The sequence below is a fragment of the Protopterus annectens genome, chromosome 10.part0 (assembly GCF_019279795.1).
Source record: "Protopterus annectens isolate FY-2018-M chromosome 10.part0, PAN1.0, whole genome shotgun sequence".
In the NCBI taxonomy this organism is placed as follows: Eukaryota; Metazoa; Chordata; order Ceratodontiformes; family Protopteridae; genus Protopterus; species Protopterus annectens.
The window spans coordinates 366,130,370-366,155,254 of NC_056744.1; the positions used below are offsets into that span (position 1 = coordinate 366,130,370).

Sequence of the window (24,885 nt, forward strand, 5' to 3'; positions counted from 1 at the left end):
GTGATGTGTTAGGGGCCATTATTTTGGGATATGATACAGCTGTATAATATAAACCTGGAGGTACATGTTCACTTAGTTCTCCCAGACCATACCTCTCAACCTCTTAACACAACAAATCTTGACAAAGCCTAAAATAATGGGGGACAAACCCCCCAAAAATAGGAACATATTTTAAATATTGCTGTTATGAGCTTAGAAATCTGTTAGAAAAACATGATTTGTGTCAGCATGCATTTCCTGAACAATATTACGTCTAAAGCTCAAATGTGTGTCATTATTTAATGACTTCAGTCCTTAATGATTTGTCTGGAAACTGCAAATTTTCTAAGTAACAGACCATAAATATGGGGCATTGGATGTGATACAGTAGTGAGTGGTGTGTTGTGTGAAAATCTGGACAGAGGCATGTCTCAGACAGGTATAATGAATAAATAAGTGATGCAAAATTATTAGTTAATCTTCAAAATGCAGATATTGTTTGAGTAGCTTTACTAACAAGGTACCCCATTTGCTGAAAAGTAAGTGATTTAGGCTGAGCTGATTGGTGATCAGTTGTTGATAAAGTTGTTTCAATTGTTTCAGAAAACTGCATAATCCAATAGCTGCTGGAGTGATGATGTTCTTTTTGGTGATTGTTTTGGCAAGTAAATGTGTGAAGGCTAGTAGCCATTTATTTGGTTTACTCTAATGTCCCACAAAACTTTAAAAATACTTTAGAGTTCTTACTGTTCTGTTGGCTAAAGATAATTTAAGATTTTTTTAATACAAGTTGCGGAGTTTTTGAGCAGAACCAGAATCCTGAGAAAATGAGCAGTGAATTGCTCCCAGTACCATTTGTTTCCAACCACCTGAGTAGTTCAGCTTTGTACAGTGATTCTGAAATGTACGGCTAGGGAAGAGGTACAACTCCTGCCTTTCCATGTGTCATTAACCATTTCAATTACAACAGTCCCATCAGCTACTCCCTTTCCATATAAATGATATTAAAAGGATTCTCTGTGCCACTGGGAATTGTGTACGTGTTCATAGGTGATTAGTATACTAACTACCCCTGGGGGGCGGGTTTAAGCCTAGCTATGCATCTCAAAGCAAGAATAAAGCCGTGTACTTAAGTCTGTGAGCTAAACATCTCAACCATTGTGACAACCTCCAAACCCCTGTCTCTGTGCAGGCATATAATCAGTACTTATTTGGTCTTTTTTCCCTAATGTTTAATGCAAATAAAAGAATACTTTAAAAATAATTTGCTTTCTTCAATTAGATGTGTTAAGTAGTGAAATTTAAATAAAAAGTCCTGTTTATCATTAGTTTATTTAAATTTTTCTAAACAAATTTGCCTGTCTGGCTAAGTGGACCTTCAGTTTAATTGCGGCATTTCACAAAATCCCTTTGGTATTTATGAAAATGGTTTACTGTCTAGAAATGTATTGTCCTGTGAGGGAGAGCTATACTTAAAGAGTGTGAGTTATATTGCATACATGCTGATAAATATTCCATGAGTGTTATATGAATTACCACTGCACACATTTTATTGTGTGCTGAAAACCTGTTTTTTTGTTGCTGGTTCAGTATACCGAATTTTGTAATAGTTCATTCAGGGCCAGCGTTAGCAACTCTGGGCCCAATTTGAACCATTTTAGTAGGGCCTCCCAGTTGACCCCCACACCACCCAACCCTCCCTCTATACTAGCTTCCTGAATTTAAGACTATTTCAGACATCGGTATCAAGAATATATTAAAAGTAAAACTAAATATTAAAACAAAAATAAACTACTGGACCCACAGATTATGCCTAGATTATGCCTAGGATAAAGGGTCTCAAACAAAAGGATAAAGGGTCTCAAAAATATGTCCTATGCTGCCCGACTGAAGGAACTCCAGCTCTATTCAGTCGCTTACCGTCTGCTCAGAGTTGACCTGTGCCTGACATACAAGGCCATGTCCAACCCAGAATTGATGAACATGCTTCACCTCAAAAAATCTAGATCCCTCAGAACTACAAGGGCGGGAGTTTTAAACCTTGACACGGTTATTAATAGGACATGCTGGAGGGACAGATTCATCACCCAGAGACTCCCTATGCTGTGGAACAAAATCCCGGTACATGTAAGGCAGAGCACCTCGCTGGCATTGTTCAAGAGAAATCTTGACCAATGGATGGGAGATCGCAAATATACCCCAGGGATTATCTCAGTGTCACTGCTTGACAGAGGCACAGCAAAATAATGGGCATAGTATCCTCCAAACTAAAGGGGTGGCGAAAGCCACAAAACTCTGGGCTAGGCTTATAAATGCCCTTGGGCAGATAGCCTAGTATGAACCTATGAACCTATGAACCTATCCAACATCTCCTGTAATTTCTCTCTCATGTCCTTACTACTGCAGACACATGATGGTCAAAGGCTAGATTACTGTCTGTGTGTGTCCCTAAGTCCCTGACTACTGGGTCAACTTTAAGGGGTGTGATGTCAATATGATAGTTGTCAAGGATAGATGACTTCCCAAAGGATACTGTTATGCATTTCTTGACATTTAGTATTAATCCATGGCTCTGACACCAGTTGTTTGACTGTGTCAGCTTTTCCTGGAGAACATTTGTGTCAGTGTGGGATTCAATGACATCATCTGCAAATTTAGTCAGCCAGAGACCATTGATATTGGCCTTGACTTCAGATAAGTAAATTCCAAAAAGGAGTAGTTCAAAGACTGATCCCTTAGGGACTCCACTTGTGACTGACCTCTTTGTAGAGGTGGACTCCCCAGTACTAATTTCCTGGGTCCTGTCTATGAGCCAGTTGGCTATCCACTGGGTGACATATGGGTTTGTACATAACCTCTTGAGTTTGTCAACAATATCCAAGTTGAGTATTGTGTCAAATGCCTTGGCCTGGTCAAGGTAGGTAGTGTGAACCATTTTGCCCTCATCCATTGCTTTGGTGACCTTCTCAAAGAAGTCCACCAGACTGAGTAGGCATGACCTGCCCTTGACAAAGCCAAACTGGGTTGGGTCCAGTGTCTGGAGGTTTACTATTTCACTACTGATCATTTCCATGATAATTCTTTCCATGGATTTACTTATAAGTAAGACTTATGTTTGTAGTTTCCAGGGTCTGTAGATGGCCCACTTTTGTGCAGAGGGATGACTGTTCTTGTTCTCCATTCATAAGGCACAAAGCTTGTTTGGAGGCTACAGTTAAATAGCAATTCCAGAGGGTCTGATAGGTCATGTTTCATGCTATTTAGAAGGCATCCTGGGATATTGTCTGGGCCCATTGATTGCAGTGTTCTTGCCCTTAGAGAGACCATTAAGGACCTGTTCTCTAGTGATAGCAGGGAGGTGGTATTTCCTGAAGGAAGGTTGAGAGGGAGAGAGGGGTAAAGTTGGAGCTGAATTTATCAGCCAGGAGGTTTGCTATATCTTCTGGCTCAGTGTAGATGTCTCCATTTACAATGAGCTCTGCACACAATTGTGTATGCCTTTCTGCAGACATAGCTAAAGACTACGTCGTGGTTGTCCTTGGCCTGGGAGGCCAACTTTACCACAGATTTGCCTTTGGTAAGCTTTATTTTTTTGATGGGCCACTGATTTATGCCTCTCTTCCTGCCTGCCCTTACATTACCACTGTACTTCAAATCACAATATCTGGTAATATATTTATTGCTATGCTTACTAGTGTATGTCTAAGGCTGACAATCCCACAGGTATTTCTTGCAACTGTATTCATTAGTAACCAGTCATAAATCCCATGTCAGCAAGAGATGCAAAAGAAACACATTTCCTTTTTATCAATTTAACTTATACCTGGTTTTATTATTTTTGAACAGTAACTGAACTGGTACACATATCCAGATGGCTAATTGGATCAGTTTTATGTTGAAAACCTTGATGAGCACTTAACAGTAATTGACCAAAATGGGAGCCTGAGCAGTTCTATTTACTCCCAGGCAGTTTTTTCTTGCCTTTCTTGAAAATAAGAGAGCTGACCTGTTTTCCCAAAAATGCCGGTTCTGTTGACTGAGTATCTTTTCTGTCTATGAGCCATACAAGAGACTTGGAGATGTAGTTGCTAATAGTACTGGATGAGCCACTAGTGCACTGCATGATGGGAACTTCTGCCCGCTCTACTAGCAAGACTTGTAGCTACTCTGGGAGCAGGACTAACATTTGGAAAATGCGTTGCACTTTGTTTCAGTGTCTCTCTCAGACAAATCACTGGTTATATAATGCAGAGTAACTCATTCATAGCCTGGTGCTGGGCCCCATGAGCGATTGGTTACATTGGTACAATTTGTCTAAGGCTGGTCCTGGGATCATTGTATCGGCCATTACATAATTCAAGGAATTTTGCTCTTTCTTTGAATTTATGCAATCCTGGAGTTAGTATATTTAATTTCTGGGGGTGGTTAGATGGACCCTCCTAGGTAAAACGTTGTTTCTAGTTTTACTTTTGGTAATAGCAAAAGTAGCCTATTGGTTTGCATTTGTGATAACTTCTTTTGGCACTGATAAGTTTGTTCGATGTTTTGTGTTTAGATCAAACTCACCAGTGATAATTAATTAGAAACTCATGTCCTATATATGTTGGTACAGAAATCCAAAAATCCTGGCTTTGCTCCTATCTACATTTAATTTATAAATGAATAAAGAGTCGGAAATATTGATCATAGCTGAAAGATGGGATAGAGAATTGTTTGTGATTTCTTGTAATTCCTTGTACCGCAATTGCATTCCTAAGAAAATCAAGACTATTGGAGTAAATGACCTGTATTGTAGAGTATCCCTTTACCCTTTTGTACCACTGTATTGTAGGGTAACCCTTTGTCCTTATGTACCCCATGTATTATAGGGTATCCCCTTACCTTATGTACCACTGTATTATGGGGTATCCCCTTTCCATTATGCACCACTGTACTATAGGGTATCACCTTACCGTTATGTACCCCACATATTATAGGGTATCCCCTTACCTTATGTACCACTGTATTATAGGGTATCCCTTTACCATTATGCACCACTGTATTATTGGGTACCCTCTTACCCTTATGTACCACAGTATTGTAGGGTATCCTCTTACCCTTATTTAACACTGTAAATCCTTAACTTTTCAGCAAATTGTTACCTTGTTAGTAAAGTTGCAAAGATAATATTCGCATTTTAGAGATTAGAGTCTTATCATTGCTGTACTATTGCTAACAAGGGACAAAGATGTGGGGCTGGACTTGCCTTTTACATAAATGCTTTAATAACAGAACATCGATTCACTACTTGTTTTACTGGGAGAATCAGATTTTATTTTCATTGTTGCAGGACCGTCAGTAATGCACATCAGTCATAACAGATGACTTTCTTTTTCTAAGGTAGATTATCAGACTATGAGCAAGAGGAGAAAGCTATAGTAAAATAAAAGGTACTCTCACTCCTAGTTTGGCAAAATTACCCCTTCCGCTGCAGATAGCTTTACTATTTATGCAGGTGGCTGCAGTGATAAAGTAAATATTTCAGTGGAAAGGAGCTGCAGCGTTATTCTGTACGTCTAGTTCATGAAATGGTGCAAGCAGTTTTCCTGAAATGTTCATCTGTATTGTATGTACCCTGACAATGCAGTAAACTAAACCACCTGGAAAGTTAAATTTTTAAAAATTAATGTATTAGCAGTCATAAAACAACTTTAGACAGTGGATCTCTGCAGTTTCATATGTGCATTACAAATGAAGAAATGCTTGTCATGTGTACACACATAAAGACAGAAATCTGCATGTCTTTCTGTTACAGATGATCACATGAGCACCCATGTACACACGTAATGACAAAAATCTGCATGTCTTTCTGTTACAGATGATCACATGAGCACCCATGTACACATGTAAAGATAGAAATCTGCATGTCTTTCTGCTACAGATAATCACATGAGCACCCAATGTACACATGTAAAGACAGAAATTGGAATGTCTTTCTGTTACAGATGATCACATGAGCACCCAATACACACATAAAGACAGAAATTGGCATGTCTTTCTGTTACAGGTGATCACATGAGCACCCATGTACACACACAAAGACAGAAATCGGCATGTCTTTCTGTTACAGATGATCACATGAGCACCCAATACACACATAAAGACAGAAAGCGGCATGTCTTTCTATTACAGATGATCACATGAGCACCCATGTACACACATAAAGACAGAAATCGGCATGTCTTTCTGTTACAGATGATCACATGAGCACCCATGTACACACATAAAGACAGAAAGCGGCATGTTTTTCTGTTACAGATGATCACATGAGCACCCATTGTACACACATAAAGACAGAAATCTGCATGTCTTTCTGTTACAGATGATCACATGAGCCTGGATCAGAAAAAGAAGAGGAAGCAGAGGCGAAACAGAACGACCTTCAACAGCAGCCAGCTGCAAGCATTAGAAAGGGTTTTTGAACGGACGCACTACCCTGATGCCTTTGTACGAGAAGACTTGGCTCGCAGAGTTAACCTCACTGAGGCCAGAGTTCAGGTAATGAAGCAGAAAACATTGGCTGCAGTGTTGGTTCAATTATTATCTGACTAATTTGTCTCCTCTGCAGCATATATGTAGTGGTATTTATGAATTTATGATGTTCATCGTGTTACCCTGCTGCAGTCATCACACTTGGGTTATCCTGCCGTCAGGCGGTCCCGCAGTCGGCCCGAATTCCAAAGTCTTGGTCTGGCGTCGGTTGCTGTCACTTCTTCCCTGACGTCAGTGCACCAGGGGTATATAAGAGGCATCCAACGCCATTTTCTTCTGTCTTTCTTGCCGCACGGGGCCCGAAGCAGAAGCAGTTCGCAAGTGCCGGTCGGCCGACACCTGAGATTTTCGATTTGAATTTCAGTCCGAAGTCTTCAATAAAGCTAAGTACCCCATTGGGGAACATTTTCTTGCCTCAGTCCGATGTCAGAAAAAGTTAACAATTGCATTTCTTGTGGGAAGCAAATACCTCATAAGGACTTCCATTCCTATTGTATTCCTTGCCTAGGTCCAGACCACGACGTCACAGGTTGTCAGTTTTGCGCTAGGTTTAATAAACGCACTATCAAACGCCGTTTTGACTTCGCATGGCATTACTTTGGTAGGAAATTTAATTATATCATGCCGTCAGAGCAGCCGACGACCGCAATTCATAAAAAAATGCAAGGACAAGGACAGGCAGCCTAGGAATAAGCCAGACCCCGAGGCCTCAGCTGGGCCTGTCGCCGGTTCTGTGGTTTTCAGTGAGGCGCCTATGCAGCCCCTGACGACCACAGAGCTGGAACTCCAGACAGCTGCCGACTCCCAAGCGAAGTCTACTAGGCCGACGCAGCCATCTACAAACACCGGAGCAGAATTAAACACCGGTGCAGAGGAAACACCTTCGGTTGCAGAAGGTGTCTTCAGACCGGCTACACTCACCATTAAATCTTATGCTAAGCTTAAAACTCCTTTAAAGCCTAAGAAAACTGTTCATCAGTCTACAGGTCAAGGCCCCATGCCTAAGAAACAGATGCTTAAGATGGCTGAAGATTTAATTACCCTTATCAGGGGTTCCCATCCCCCTCCTGATAAAAGACCAAGACAAGAGGAGGATTATGCATCCTCTGACCAGGTTTCTCTCTCCTCAGATTCTTCTGAGGAACAGGATTACACTTTTCCACCTTATGAGGATTCTGATGCTGAAGACTCTATTCCCTCAGCATCTCCCCCTGAAGACTACTCCTTTGGGGAAACATTACATACCATGAGGGAACATTTCTACTGGGAAGGCCAGGGTTACTCAGATTCTAAGAAAAGGCTCAGAGAGTTCATTTTATTACCCCAGCACAGACCTCTTGCTATCCCTCCTGTTTTAGATATTGTGGATGATGTCTACTTGGAGTCTAGTTTAAATCCAAACTCTCTACCTCCTGCTCCAGCCAAACCAGACAGATACTACAGAGTACCTGACTCACACAAATTCCTTTATAAAAGCCCTATAGCTGACCCAGAAACCATTTCCCAAGGTCCTAAGGGAGCAAAAGCTTCTATGGCTAAAAATCCCGTGCCCTCTGAAAGAGATTCCAGAGCCCTAGATAGATGGGGAAAGAAAATATACACCTCTGCAACTCTGGCTATGAGAGCATTAAATTGCCAGTTTCACATGTTGAAATATCAACAATTCCTGATGTCTCAGTTAAAAAAAAAAATGAGCACACACTCAGAACAGCCTGAAATCAAGGAAATGCAGGATCTGTTGCATGCAGCTGAACAGGTGGGCAAGCATACTTTACAATGCGGATTTGATTCATTGGAAGCTTCCTGTAGAGCAGCTGTTACTGGCTCTGTCATTCGTAGACATGCTTGGTTAAAAGAGAAAACCCTTCCTGACCATGTTAAAGCAAAATTATTAGATGCACCTTTACAACAAGATGTATTATTTGGTGTCAAAGCAGAAGAGGTTTTAAAGAAAATCGAGGATAAGGCTAAATCTATGCAAACAGTCAAGGATTTCTTGCAGGTACAACCCCCTCGCTTCAGCAGAAATTGTCCAACAAAAAATTGGTCCTTTCCAGCTTCAGACAGATCACAGATGGGCAAATACAGATGCCCAAGGGGCAGAGTTCAGTCACAGGGCCCTTACAAACCTCGCCAATGGGGCTCTGCTACCCAGAAAGGAGGAGAAGACAGGCCCCAAGCTAGCAGAAGACAAACACAATGACTCTATCCTCAAACTACCAAGCAAATCTCTCCTGGCAACACCCTTGGGAGGAAAACTAGCATTTTTTGCAGACAACTGGCACATCATCAGAAAAGACAAATGTATTCTAAACATTGTCTCTCAAGGATACAGATTCCACTTTCATACCTTACCAAGGATCAAAGGAATGCCAAACCTGCCACCAAATCAATGGGCAGAGGCACAGAAAAAATTGCAGCTCTCATGAACATGAGAGCCATTCAACAGGTACCTTCACAGGAGCAAGGACAAGGATTTTACTCAAGACTCTTCCTAGTTCCAAGAAAGGACAAAGCATGGAGACCCATTCTGGATCTTTCAATTCTGAACACCTATCTGCAAGTGCCAAAATTCAAGATGCTAACACTACAGCAGCTTCTTCCCATATTGGGAAAGAATGCTTGGCTAGTCACTTTGGACCTCAAGGAGGCATACCTGCATGTCCCTATCAGACAAAATTGCAGAAGATACCTCCGCTTCATTGCAGGTTTAACACATTATCAATTCTCTGCACTGCCCTTTGGCTTATCTACTGCACCCAGGGTCTTCACAAAATGCCTGGCACCAGTAATTGCATACTGCAGACAAAGAGGAATTCAAATATACCCATACCTGGATGACTGTCTTATTCAAGCAGAAAGCAAGGACATTCTTTTACAGCATGTGGCATTTGTCAAACACCTTCTAAGTTGCCTAGGGTACACAGTAAATGAAAAGAAATCAAAACTAGTGCCCTCACAAAACATAATATTCCTGGGTGCCAGCTTGAATACAACGGCCCAGATGGCTTATCTCATGCCAGACAAACAACGACAGCTGTTTCAATATTTCAAAATAATGGCAACAAAGACCCAACTCCCTGCAAGAAAAATTCTGCAGGCCTTGGGATTCATGGCATCTTGCATACTACTAATACCATTTGCAAAACTGCATATGAGGAAATTACAATGGTACCTGAAAAGTGTATGGACTCAGCACAGCCACAGCTTGGAAACAATGATTCCACTCATTCCCTGCCTTCAACAGGAGTTTCTATGGTGGGCACAGGCATGTCACCTCAACAAGGGTCAGCCTTTCACCTTACCCACAGCCAGGCAAACTATGACAACAGATGCATCGGATTATGCCTGGGGAGCACACATGGCAGGACAGTGCATTCAGGGCAAATGGACTACAGATCAGAGACACCTGCATATCAATCAAAAAGAAATGCTAGCAGTGCAGAATGCCCTAACAGCTTTCAAGGACCTTCTACACCCAGGACAACTACTAATAAGGACAGACAACACCACAGTTATGTTGTACATAAACAAGCAAAGGGGCACACATTCCTACCCTCTATGATGGCAAGCAATGACCTTGTGGAACACTGCATTGTCTTATTAGGTTCAATTACAAGCACAATTCCTGCCAGGAAAGAAAACCACATTGGCAGACGACCTAAGCAGAAACATCATGGATCCACAAGAATGGAAACTAGATCCACAAGTATTTGCAATGATAGCTCAAAAATGGGGATGCCCAGACATAGATCTGTTTGCAAGCCCCCACAACCACCAACTTCAAAAATTTTGCACAAGGACCTTCCATCCACTAGCTTGGAAAGTGGATGCCCTCTCATTCAGTTGGAAAGCATTAACAGTGTATGCCTTCCCCCCACTGCCTCTTCTAGAAAAGGTACTGTTGAAAGTCAGATTAGAGAGGCCACAAATGATTCTCGTTGCACCAGACTGACCACGCCAACATTGGTATCCAATTTTAAGGACCATGGCCCAGGGCCCACCATGGATTTTGCCACAAATTCCTCACCTGCTCACCCAGCAAGACAATCTGATTCTACACAGCCAGCTCAAGACTTTAAACCTGGCTGCATGGCAAATTACCTAAACAACCAGCCAACACCTTTATCCAAAGCTGTTATGGATGTCATTCTGGAGGCCAGGAGGCCCAGCACCAGGAAAACCTATTCAGACAAATGGAAAAGATTTTGCACCTGGAACCAGGCTAAAGGCCTAAATCCCCTGGAGCCAAACATTCCTCAGATTCTACAATATTTAACTGAGATGTTACACAAAGGACTTTCCTTTTCATCTATTAAGATCCACGCCTCAGCAATTTCAGCTCATTACAGCACAGATCCTCCTTTATTTTCACATCCACTCCTAAGACAGTACCTCAGAGGTGCTAAGAACTTAAGACCACCAAGGAGAGCTCCAACACCTACTTGGGATCTCAACATTGTCCTGGAAAAGCTTAGGCTTTCAGAAAAAGTGACCAGCTCTTTGTAGCCTATGCTACAGGATCACAAGGAAAAGCTATCACAAAGCAGACCATTTCTAAATGGATAGGACATTGCATACGTTTCTGCTACACACATCATGGGAAACCAGTACCTGCTAACATTAGGTCCCACTCCACCAGGGCTACAGCTACATCAGCAGCCTTTCTCAGGGGAGTGCCAACCAAGGATATTCTGGAAGCTGCTACTTGGAGTTCAGTGCACACCCTCACCAAACACTATCACTTACCTCTTTACTCTAAGACTAGAGCTGGTTTTGCCACTGCAGTTTTGCAGGGCCTACTAGCTTCTTCTAAACCTGTTTGACTCCACCTGCCCTCCTTAGCTTTGGGATTCAACCCAAGTGTGATGACTGCAGCAGGGTAACACGATGAACATAGTACAGTTTTGTACCTACCATAAATGCAGATGTTCAAGTGTTCACCCTGCTGCAGTCCAGGTTACCCTCCCTCCATCCCCTCTGAACTAGCTGAACTTATCTCTACCACTTTATCCTATTCTACCTCTGTGGTGTATTTGCTTGTACCTTAGGGTTTTGTTTTATTTTTATATAGCCACATATATATATATATATATATATATATATATATATATATATTTTTTTTTTTTTTTTGCCTACCTTTTGGGGGCACCTGACATCTGGGGCAAGAAAAACTGAAGAAAATGGCGTCGGATGCCTCTTATATACCCCTGGTGCACTGACGTCAGGGAAGAAGTGACAGCAACCGACGCCGGACCAAGACTTTGGAATTCGGGCCGACTGACAGCAGGATAACCCAAGTGTGATGACTGCAGCAGGGTGAACACTTGAACATCTACATTTATGGTAGGTACAAAACTGTACTTTTCTGTTTAGTACTTTGTTATACTACAGTTCTGCGAATCCCCTAAAACTGAAGATAAAAGACTGAATATATAAACAAATCATGTAATACAGTTCTGCGAATCCCCTAAAACTGAAGATAAAAGACTGAATATATAAACAAATCATGTAATAATGAAAGTTATATGTTAAACTTATTTTGATATTGTATTTCACTGACAACCCCCATACTTTCTTATTCAAACTCAAAGATCGCAGTACCATGGAGCAATGCTAAATATACAATGAGATTTGTGATAATGTTTTCCCTTACTCCAAGGTGGGGTGAGAATATATAAGTAGGCGTGTGGGGGCGGGTCAAGCCTCAGCATCATGATGTGGGTGGATTGCTACTTCAAAAAGACATGACAAAATGCATCAGTATAAGCTTTACATGAGGTTTGTCTATATTTCACTATTATGTGATTGCTGTTTTGTGTTGTGTGACTTCTTGGGTTTTCAACTCTTGCTTTAGTTTGTGCATAATGCTCATAGCAGTCATACATTATATAGTTGGGGGGGTGGGGTTGGAATTGTGTTTACCTCACAGACACAACGTACAGTGTTGAATTCTCGGTTTACTATTAATTAGCCAAAATGAAGGCTATTGAAATCTGGATGTTCGAATAGCAGCAGTTGTTGACTTGAAAATGCGAATATTAAGTTATCGACTGAAAATCGCGAATGTAGTGATATATTCGCACAAATGCATTTTGACAGTCTGTCAGCGACAAAATTGTCGGTCGCACATTTGCTGATGTAATTCTGAATGATTTAAACAGTGGTAATGTGGTGTAGCGATATTCATAGGAATAGAATTCAATACCAGCTGAGAAAGCACAACCGTTACCACCATAGCTATGCAGTCCACATCTGAGGTACTAAAAACTGCCATAGTTTTAGAAGTGCTATGCAAATGTTGTGTGTCTTTGTTGCATATGGTATAAATACATGAACAGAAGAGACTGTAAACGTTACTTCAATGATGGATAACAAATAGTAGTGAAAATAGATGTATTTGCTGGCATAGTTGAAGTAAGCTTAAATGTGACTAAAAAATACCTAATCTTGTTCAGAAATGTGTCTTTTACGTACAATATCAAAAGTAGTTTATGGCATATGCAGTACACATAGACATGAATGTATGTGTTATACAGTACTTGAAAGCAGTTGGGTGAAGAAGTATGTCTACTAATAGTAGTCATACAAAATGGAAAATGTAACTATGCATCATATGTGTTTTATTGACAGGTAAATGGCATAGCTGATGAGAATTATCGTCCAGGAACAATGAATGCTGTGTACAGTACTGTGAGCTCACAGAAAGGAAGGAAGATGGTGTTAATTGGAGGCGATGTATATTATTTAGAGAAAGTGGCCGGAGAAAGAAAGTATTGGTGTTGTTCTTTAAAGCAAAAGGAGAGGTGTAAGGGCAGATGTATTACAGGGGGGGTAGTGAAGTTGAAATTTTGCATAAGACTACTCCGCACTTTCATGCACCTGACCCTGTGAAACCTGAGTGTATTAGGGTAAAGGGAACCATTAAAAGAATAGCAGAGCAGAGTGTATGGGACCCCTGTAGGGTTGTTTCAGAGGTTCTGGCTACTACATCAACTGATGTTACTGTTGATCTACCAAACACAACTGCATTAAAACAAATTGTTGTTAGAAGAAGAAATAAAGGCAAAGCAGCTGCATTCAAGGATTTTACAGATTTAAAAGCTAACTGCTGACATGTTATCCATCAAAGGTGATACTTTTATAATTAAACATGATGGGGATGAGGGACAAAGTCACCGTATTGTTGTTATTACAACTGTCAATAACCTGAAGATAATGTGTAACGCTGACTTTATAATGGTCGTTGGAACGTTTCCTATAACTACCTCTGACTAAACAAATATACAGTGTTCACTGCCCAATGTCAGATAGTGAACATAGAAAGATTATCCCAGTGGTATATGGCTTACTTTCTACTAAAGGAGAAATATGTTATGATTACTTTTGGAGAAATGTACTAAGTTTGTGTGATGAATATAGCCTAACATTAGCACCAAAAATGATAATGAGCGACTTTGAAAAAGGAGCGGTGCACACCATTACACAACATTTTCCAGACTCAGCAGCCAAAGGATGCTAGTTCCATTTTTGCCAGATTATATGACGACAAATACAGAATTTACACTTGGATGCTGAGTTTGGACAGAGCAGGTCATTGTCATTCCGTTGTAAAGAAATACCTGCCTTAGCATTTCTAAATCCAGAGGATGTGTTATCCACATTTCATAGCATTGAGCGTGACATGCCTGATATTGCTCAGCCTTTATGCACTTTTTCCAGAGAAAATTATCTGGTAGGTAAACCTAGAAGGTATGGAATGGGGGGAGTTCATCAGAAAGAATTCCACCACTTTTTGAGTATGGAATGGGGGGGGGGGGAGTTCATCAGAAAGAATTCCACCACTTTTTGAAATATCATTCTGGAATCATTACAATACTTGTACAGAAGGTTTTCCAAGATCTCAAAATGCCATTGAAGGATGGCATTGGCATCTTCATAACCTTCTTGGTAGAAAAAATTTGTATATTATTGACATATTACATGCCATTCAGTTAGAACAGAATCGTGTTGAGGACTTGGTTTCATGAATATTACTGTATGTACCTCCACCACCAAAACAAAGACGTTTACAAGAAAAGGAATATGCATTTAGAAACTTTTAGATAAAAGGGACACATTCACATGTAGGGGATTCACAGAATTGGTTGCCAAACACTGATCATTTAATTGTTCTTGTCAATATGGTAAATGGGATGGTTGCACAATTTAGATTACTTTCACTGGCGTTGTGCTAAGTTTGCACGATATGTTGTGTTTTCGTATGGTATATTTCACTCTCAAAACATCGACTTCACTACTTTCCTTACTTTTCGTGTATGGCTTCAGCATAAAAATGGATTTCGGAGTGTAACTGTACACTTCAGAAAGAATGTTTCATTATTTTGGCATGCACTATACTGTATTTAAGGAAACTGAGATTTGAAAACATCGCGAGAGAACGAGCTTTCCTTGGTGTGCTTACAAACAGGTTTACATCAGAAAAAAATGTAATAAATGGATTACACAGATATTCCAGTACAGGAAACATCGGTAATACACTCCGAGTTCGAAAATGTCGATTTCCACATTTCCTAATAACTTGTTCTGTTTGTTTTGTTCACCGTTTTCATAATCAATATTTTCATTTGAAATAACTGTTTCACCTTTATTAAATTCGATTATGTGATAGTAAACTGAATTCTCACCTTTATTCGCTAGGCATGTAATAGCCTTCAGACTGATTGGCTAGTATTTTCTTCTGAACAAATGATCTGGCTTCCCTTTCTCACTGGCCTACAGCACAAAAGAGCAAAAGCTAGTATTAATATAGTTAGGTAGCACGCATTTAATAGAAATAATGGTTAGCTGAACCTTTTTTTAAGTAATTTTGGGAGGTCTGGATAAACACATTGCCTTTACGGCATATTCTCTGGCTTCCTCATCCTTCATGAAGTGTAGCGTTTGAACCTCCCTTTTAGCACCATACTGCAATGTACGCAGAACTAGATCTGTCTGCTGTCGTGTCTTAACAGGTTTTGTCAGCCTTTTCCTTTTTTAAACACTGTCCTGCCATAGGTGCAGTGATGCCACAACATACCATGGAAGGTTTTGTGCATTACCCCACAAAATGGCCTGCAGGAGGTGAAGCTTGCATTCATGTGGTCCTTTGTCACAGATTGGGAGTCTGTCACATCATTGAGTTTCATTTGTGGGAACACTGGTAGATCGAAAACAACTCACTGAAACCACTTTCACCAACTGTGGACTTTTCTCTTATTCTTTTCTTCAGTGTTGTGTGACCTCAGAATAGGTATATTTAAAGCTCGGGGGGGGGGGGTCCAGGTGGGCTTACCACATTTCAAAAAAGCCTTACACTAGAGCTAATTGAAAGTGGTTTGAGGGAGTTTTTTTTTTTTTTTTTTTTTTTTTTTGGAAGTGTTGACATTCAGATAATTTGTTGACAAGATTCCCATAGACCACCACAAGCCTTGAAAATCAAACTTTTTAAACAGCAGTAATGATTCAGAATGGAAAAAAATTCAAACTGGCTGGAGAAAAACTACTGGTGCAATATAAGCAAAATACCTAAACTCATGTTTTTTCCACCGTGTTATTTTTGTAACATTGACATTCATTATAAGTAGATGGCCATTTTTGTGTCATACTTGTTTAGTGATGTTGCGATGTGAAAAGTTCATTCTTCTAATGTGTAAAGTTAATGCTGTTGCCTTTTGGCCTGGGTCAGGGCTGAAAGCAGTCCTTGGACCAGCTTACCTACCTACCTGGTTACCAAACTGAATGAATAAATAAGTAAATAATAAGGAAATAACTTACATAAAAGCACCTTCACAAGGCGCCATCTTAGTTTCAGTAACAATTCCAAATCATTCAAAAAGTTCAGATGCAAGAAGGAAAAGTGAAAATTAGCATCAGCAGCAAGTATGTCAGAAGTAAAAGAAGAATTGTTCTGGAAGGGGCGTATCCCAAGAGTCAGGAAGAACTGAATCTTTGTAAAAAAAAAACAGGGATGTTTTTTGTAGGGGTGGAAGCCCCCCTGCCCCATATCCCCCACAGCTCCTGCTAATTATATTTATGAACTTTTGAGATCTCATTACTGCATGGAAATGGCACATTCCCCAATGACCACTGTGCTGATATTTCACCTGGAAAAAAGCCGAAATGTCTTTGGTCAGTCCCCAATGACCACTGTGCTGATATTTCACCTGGAAAAAAGCAGAAATGTCTTTGGTCAGTCCCCAATCACCACTGTGCTGATATTTCCCAGGGAAAAAAATCGCTGTTCCAAGAAACATGTATACAACACAAGCACACCAAAAAAATAGCAATCCACACACATACACTTAAAATCCTATATCTAACCCTACACTAAACTGTACATACACTGCTATCCATCCACTTATCTTAACCCAAACCCTAACCCTAAAGTCTGTCACTATCGCACAGCCACCTCACCCACGCCCTAACCCTAACTCACCTAACCTGCACCCTAACCCTAACGTCTACACAATCGCACACTTACCTGAACCCGACCCGTAACTTTTCACCACAGTGCTGAAATTGCAAAGCCACAGAAATGGCCCACCAAATTCTTTCCCTGGGAAAGAATTCGGTATTCCGTGGCTTCGCAATAATCAGTTTTCAAACTTCACAGTTTTTTGGTGTGCTTGTGTTGTATACATGTTTCTTGGAACAGCGATTTTTTTCCCTGGGAAATATCAGCACAGTGGTGATTGGGGAATGACCAAAGACATTTCTGCTTTTTTCCAGGTGAAATATCACATGTGGTGTTTGAACTGCTGAAGTTTCATCGAACTGATAGGAACCCATCTATCTATCTATCTATCTATCTATCTATCTATCTATCTATCTATCTATCTATCTATCTGTCTCTGTCTATCTATCTATCTATCTATCTATCTATCTATCTATCTATCTATGTATCTGTCTATCTATCTATCTATGTATCTATCTATGTATCTAGCTATGTGTCTATGTATCTATCTATGTATCTGTCTATCTGTCTATCTATCTATGTATCTATCTATGTATCTAGCTATGTGTCTATGTATCTATCTATGTATCTGCCTATCTATATATCTATCTATCTATCTATCTATCTATCTATCTAGCTAGCTAGCTATCTGTCTCTATGTGTCTATGTATATATCTATGTATCTATGTATCTGTCTATCCGTCTATCTGTTTATCTATCTATGTCTGTCTATCTATCTTTCTAGCCATCTATATATGAAAAAAAAAATCCACCACAAATAGATCCCAGCACCAAATGGGCAAAACCACAACTTTATAAATGTTTTCCTCAGTCCACAGCAGAAATGTATTAAGTCTGCAGCAGACCCATGGTTTTGCAAAAACAGCTTTGTCAATGCTGCAGCAAACAGTAACATTATCATGTATATATATATATATATATATATATATATATATATATATATATATATATATATAAAGACACATCACATCATGTGATATCACCACCCATTAAAAAATAGTAATAATAATATTAAAAAGGTTAACACATATTTTCTATATATATTCAATGCACAGCCAACTAAAACAGGACAAAATGATTTAATATTCTTCATTTAAGTCAAGTGGAAGTAAAGCCTCTAAATATGTTATCCACATTCTCTCTTTGTTATTCCATTTTTAATTTTTACTGTATGCACACAGACACATGCACCCATACACACGTACAGAAGATTCATATATAGTCCCTGAATTAACACCCTTGACATGAAAGATGAAATCTAGAGATGTCTGTGTGTGCATTTTCATAAGATCTTCCTGAAAACATATTCATTTATTCATTTATTTAGTATTTTTTTACTACGAGTACACATTAAAGAAGAATGAAGGAGTAACACCTGATATTAAGGGAATAATGCATTAGAGCTCCGAGTGTTTACACAATGTTGTACAATAATGATGACAGAAGTAAATAATAAGCAGAAACAAGCAAGGTAACAGCTGCGGTGGCAACATGATATCTAAAGGAAATTTAGTAACTGCAAAACACAGGCCCTGGTTTGTTGTGTGGGAACGTCTCCATTAGTTTCTCATCAATTTTGATTCCAGCAAAGTGCTGTGCATTTCTTTATGGCATGTATCTGGTACAATGACATCAAATAAAAAAGCCATCTGTTATTTAAAGCAGATGGAAGAAGAATTTATTTTAATGGGTAACAGTATGCAGTTTGGTAAAATATCATTTCTGGCATCAACAAAATTGTTGAGTTATGTGTGCAGAAATTGCAAGTAATAGGCCATGTGGAAAGAAGTTTATGATAAAGCAAATACATAGGTCTCAGACTCTGACAAGTGTAATATGTAAGCATCAGTAGATTTACTTGCCGAATATCTCACAATGTGATAAATAGTATTCTTTGTAAGCAAAAGTGTGAGTGCAAAATACTTCTAAACCTCAATTTGTTTTCACTTCATCTTGTGAGATCTGTGTATCACACTGTTCATTTTTGAATCATTATGCTGAAACCTTTTTTATTTTTCAGGAATAGTTTACATAAGACCCAAAAATAGGGACAGATTTTAAATATTACTCTTATGAACTTAGAAAGTTGTTAGAATAACAGGATTTGTGTTAGCATGCATTTTCTGAAGGATATGAAGTCTGAAACTCAAATGTATGTCATGATTTAGTGACTTCAGTCCTCAGTGATTTGCCAGAAAACCACAAATTTTATGAGGAACAGACCAAACATATGTGGAAAAATCTAGACAGTTGAGAGTTATGCAGACAGGCAGTAATTTATCAGTCTTTGAACTTATTTTTAAATCTACAGATGTGGTGATCTACATTTGTGCTTCTTTATGGGGTCATATTCAGTTCCTAAGTATTAACTTGACACTCCTGACCAGATAACAAGCAAACAGAGAAGTTTAAAAGCAAACCAGGCTGTGGTCTGCAAGCATTAATAAAATATATAATAAAAGGAAGAAATTCCTTAACTTCTACAGCAGAACAAAATATCCCCAAGCGAAGGAGAATGTCAAGCAGCTAGGTAAGAAACTCAAAAAAGGCATCACAAAAATAAAGACATTCCATTTATTTCATACTAGCTACAGAAGCCAAAGGCAGCTACAAATCATTCTTTAGTTATGTCAGGAAATTAAGAAGTAATACTCACCTTTGCTCAGAGCTTCTTCGTGATGGTACTTCCTACTCTGATCCAGTGGACATTGCCAACATCACCCCAGAGACATCTACTCCAAACCCAGTTATTCCGGATGTAATCAAGCCACCAATCATCACAAAAGGACATGTTCTGAAAATAAAAAAAAACAAAAAACAGTAGAAGGATGCTCCAATTTAGCTCGCTCAGCAAAATACAACTAAAAACAAAAGATAAGCGATGCTCCACACCGATGCTCCACACTTCAGATCTGAAGAAGGCTTTAATAGCTGAAAGCGCTTGTCCTCTATATTTCTGTTTGTTGTTTTGTCGCTATCATAGTCTTAAATAAATTGTTTAGTCAAGTTCTACAGTGTGGAGCATCGCTTATCTTTTGTTTTTATGTTCTGAAAATACTCTCGAAGTAAAGAACACCTTATCCATGGATTTTTAACAGCATATCCAGTTGCTGAATTAATAGCACTAAACAAGGACTGGTGACCCACCTCCTCATCCTCTTTAACCTTAGTGCAACGGGTCTATATCAGAAGATCGAAGTTTCAAAACTTTGAATCTGATATGGTTGGCACCATATGATTGAAGTCTTGAAACTTCGAATCTTTTAATGGAGATTTCTGTACAGCACAGAAAGGGAAGATTTTCCTTTTCTGCACTGTAGTGCGATCTCGGAGTTGGTATATTTAAGTAGCAGGGGGTGCGGGGGGTGCAGGGGGGCTTGTCCCCTCACTTATAGCATTTAAATGGTTTGTTTGTGTAGGCTGTTGTGTTTTATTACATTTTTGATGTTTCAAAACTTCGATTATATGGTGTTGACCATATCAGATTCGAAGTTTTGAACATTTGATAATGTAATATAGACCCAGCGCAAGTGCTGGCTTTGTCCCACAGGTGTGTTGTACATCTGTTGTGATGTCACTCTAAACGTGTGACCCAACTAAAGACTCCTGGGAATCACAGACCTATCATTCTAATGATTCTTATATGTAAAGCCACGGAATATATCAAAACTGACCTAATCAACTGTGATACCAAAAATCTTATCTGATTCAACCCACAGCAGTTTAGCTTTTTCAAGGGTAGTTCTTGTCTAATGAATCTATTGAACTTCTTTGGGAGAGCTAATCAGGCCATAGACTGTGGTCAAGCTGTCCTCACAGTGTACCTTGACCCTCACCAGTGCACTTAATAGCATACCACATGTAAATATAGCAAACAAGCTTAAGGAGCTCCAAACGGATCCGTATGTGGTTAGGCGAATAGCCAACTGGCTTATGGACAGGGCTCACATGGTAAGATTAGGGGGTGAATCTTCCAGACATAAGAATAGGACCACTGGAGTTCCTTAAGGATCTGTGCCAGGACCTCTGCTATTCAGTATGTACTTCTCAGGTCTCCATATATTAAACAAGGCTGTCTCGTTAACAAAGGTTGCAGATTATTATAAAATGGGAGCCATTGTCAAGTCCTCCTGTGATATACAGGCTGTCCAACAGAAGCTTGTACTTGTCAACAGCTTGTGTACAAAAAATTGGCTCAAACTCAGCACTAAAAAGTGCAACATTGTAGCATTCAATAAGCAACCCTAAGCCCCATCTTATAGAATAGATGGTACACAAATTCAAAACAAAACAGCAGTGAGACACTTGGATACCTGGGTGGATAGTCCCCTCATGTTTGACCATCACATTGCAATGGTAGGTAAGAAATCCTTTTATATTGCACAGCTCATAGCTAAAAGTATCTCCCGGAGATCAAAAGAAGTTCTCATTTCCTTGTACTCTGCACTGATAAGACCCATCATCAAAGAAAACATCCCCTTTAGGATATACCTTTATCGAGTAAAACATCCACTTTAAGATGTACCTTACTAAGTATATTAAGAAATTGGAAAGACCCCAGGAGTTTTTACCAAAAAAATTATGGGCTAAAGAGCTGAGCTATCAGGAGAGACTGGAGGCTTCATCTCTGTGTTCAGTATCATATTGACTCTTTAGAGGCAATCTGTGCTTCGCTAATAAGGCTATAAGGGCTCCAGTAGTTCAAAAAGTATTTTTGGACAACTGGAGCTCTTATAGCCCAAACATCAAACAGTTCTACTATAACACTAGGGCCAGTGTCTCATGGTCTCTCCTCCAATCATATCACCTAAACTGAGCTCCACCAGTCTCTCTTCCTCCAGTCAGTAGTAATCCTACTGTCCTTCCCATGGCACATTCTATGTATTAGTCTTCATGTCTCAATCACATAATCTTTTGCTTAACATAAAATTTTCTTCATGTTTCACTGTTGCAGTCCTAACTTGTGGGATTTACTGCTGTGGAAACCCTTGGCCAGCCCAACTACCAGAGTAAAAAATTTCCCTCCTTCTACAGCCAGCGGATGCCCTTTCCTGATGTCAGTATGCTGGGGTATAAGAGGAGTCCGCCTACATCATGACTTCAGTATATGCTTAGGTTGGTCTGCTCCAGAGTGAAATTTTCAGAAACCTAAGTACCCCCCTAGAGAATTCTTTCCTTACTGTCTAATGTCAGGCAAAGTTAACAACTGTCTCCATTGTGGAAAACAAATCCCACACCGAGACTTCCACTCCCTTTGTGTAACTTGTTTGGGCCCAGGCCACGATGTCCCTAACTGTGCCTGTTCCAATCCCAGAACTATTCAGAGTAGGGCAGACATTTTAGCTAGATTCATTAGTGAGTTGCATGGCATGGTGTCCCTTTCTCATCCTGACATCGATATTCCTAAGTGCAAATGGCCCAAGCTCAGGCCTACTGAAGACATCAGTTCACCATCTTCTAGCCCTTCTAGACTGCTTACCGTGGAATTTGGTGAGGCATCTTCACAGGTAGAGAAGGCCTCTATCAAGACACTTTCGGCATCCGATATTACATCAAGCCCCTCCACATCTTCACCAGTCATTGTTTGACATTCGTTGGTCAGGTCTGAGACTGCTTTGCAGGCCTCAGCTTTCTCGCAAACACAGTGCTTCCACTACAACTCCAAGGTCTTTGGGCATCCATGCCCCCGAGGTCCCAAAACCTAAACAAAAAAACTACCTCTAGAAAGCCATCTTCTTTCTATTCCATCCCTACCAACTCCCAGCCTCAGGTCTATCAAAAGAACTTGGTTAAATTGGCAGAGGATCTTGTTTCCTTGGTTAGGGGCAGACATTATCCCCCTGAACCCCTCTCAGGAAAAAGGAAAAGAGATTTAATCCCAGGGGTTATTACTGATCCTTTTGAGCCCAGGCAGGACTCTGACCAGGAGATCTCAGTCTTTGAGGAGGATCCCTCTTTAGTTTCCTTTGAGGAGTCAGATTCAGAGGAAACTTTGCCTTCTGCCTTCCCTCCTGAGGATGTATCAATAGGGGAACCTTACATACCCTGGAGGATCATTTTCATTGGGAAGAACAGGACTTTCCCCAAGGTAAGAAAAGGGTCAGAAAACTTCTCCACCTACCAATACTTACATCCCCGGCAGTTCCCCCTACTTTGGAGGTGGTTGATGATGTTTTCCAAGAATCCTCTTTGAAACCAGACTCCCTTCCACATGCACCTAGGAAACCTAACAAATTCTACAGAGTTATGGATTTGCATAAGCATCTCTTTAAGAACCCTTCAGCAGACCCAGAGGTTTTTGCTCCTGGCCCCCAGGTTGCCAGAGCTAGGACATCCAGAAATTTCCCACCCAATGATAGAGAGCACAGCCCTTGATAGATTTGGCAAAAAGGTATACACCACTGCCACTCTATCTATGAGGGCACTCAACTGCCAGTTCCATGTAATAAAACACCAAGAAATATTACTGGAACAGATGAGACAAAAGATATTGGCTATTGAAAATACGAGTTTATCTAAAGAATTACTGGACATTTGCAGCTCCACCTTGGAGGCTGCCAGCAGGGATGCAGCCACTTTGTCTGTCATTAGGAGGCTTGCATGGCTAAGGGACCAAGATCTCCTAGAGCATTTTAAATCCAACCTTTCGGATGCTCCTTTGGATAAGGAGTTTCTCTTTGGCCGCAAGACACAAGCTGTCCTCAAAAAATGGAGGATAGAGCTAAGTCTATATAGGCAGCCAAATGTTTCTTGCAGGTACTGCACCTAGTTTCAGTAGAAACTATCCCACTAACCTCTGCTCCTTTCCTCCCTAACCCAAAGCAGGTCAAGGAAAGACCCACAAGGAAGGGGGCCACACTCAGGAGACAGGAACCCAGGCAAAGGCACCCCACCTCCCCAACACCAGGGACTCCCAATACTCAGATCCCTGGTAGGGAGCTGTTGGAATCTTTCTTCTTTATGGCACACTTCCCTCACTACCCTCCCAATCCTGTTCCCAGACCTGAAAAAAGACTGCCTGTATTCAAAAAACTGGCCTCTCTTTTCTTTGGACCAATGAAGTTTGCTTATCCTTTCCAGGGGATATCACCTCTAAGTTATACACCCAAAAGGGAGCCAGGCTTCTCACCATCCCAAGAAAGCAGAGGCCTTTACATATGGGATCACTAAGTGTACAGGCCTCAATGGAAGCAACCCCTCTACATCAAATAGAAAAAGAGCTTACTGCTCAGGGCCCTCTACTTATTCCTGCAGGGCCCATATTCAGGATGCTGACCCTTCTCTAACTCCTGTCCATGTTTTTCCCTAGGACTTTCATGGGGACACCAGTTTTAAAGCATGCATTCATGCATATTCCCATAGTAACATCAAGCTGAGGACTCTTCAGACTTTTGATAGTCCCAAACCTTTACAATTTTGTGCTTTCCGCTTTGTCTACTCTGATGATCCCAGGGTAGTTAAAAAATAATTAGCCCCCTGCCACCTCATTGTCTTTTGCTAAGAGCAAAGGCTACAGATTTTCCCCTACCTGGAGGAGGACCTCATCTGGCTCACAAGCCTGGAACCACTCATCACAGACTTTGTGTCCAACCTTTCCACATTTACTTTCCTGGGATTACACCAATAATCCCAAACTTTTCTCAGAACCAGAATACTGTTTGGGTGGGGGTGGGGGAGCCTTATTGGTCATTACCCTTCAAAAGACAGGGTATCTTTCCTGACCAAGTGCCTTCAAAAACCCTTTGGATAACAATCTTCTAGCAGACAGGGAGTTTTCTACTCACACTGACTGTCATGGCCTTCTTCATTCCCATGCTTTCCCAAGCCAGGCTGCACATGAGGCAGTTATACTGCTACCT

General features: G+C 40.4%; 1 protein-coding gene across 2 annotated transcripts in view; it reads left to right on the top strand.

The window, feature by feature from the left end:
* Positions 1-24,885, top strand: part of PRRX1 (paired related homeobox 1) — a 517,861-nt gene that overhangs the window by 339,973 nt on the left and 153,003 nt on the right. For both annotated transcript variants that reach the window (XM_044085274.1, XM_044085273.1), the window contains exon 2: positions 6,341-6,516. In XM_044085274.1, coding sequence (XP_043941209.1) covers positions 6,341-6,516 — 176 coding nt within the window. The remainder of the gene's footprint in view (positions 1-6,340; positions 6,517-24,885) is intronic.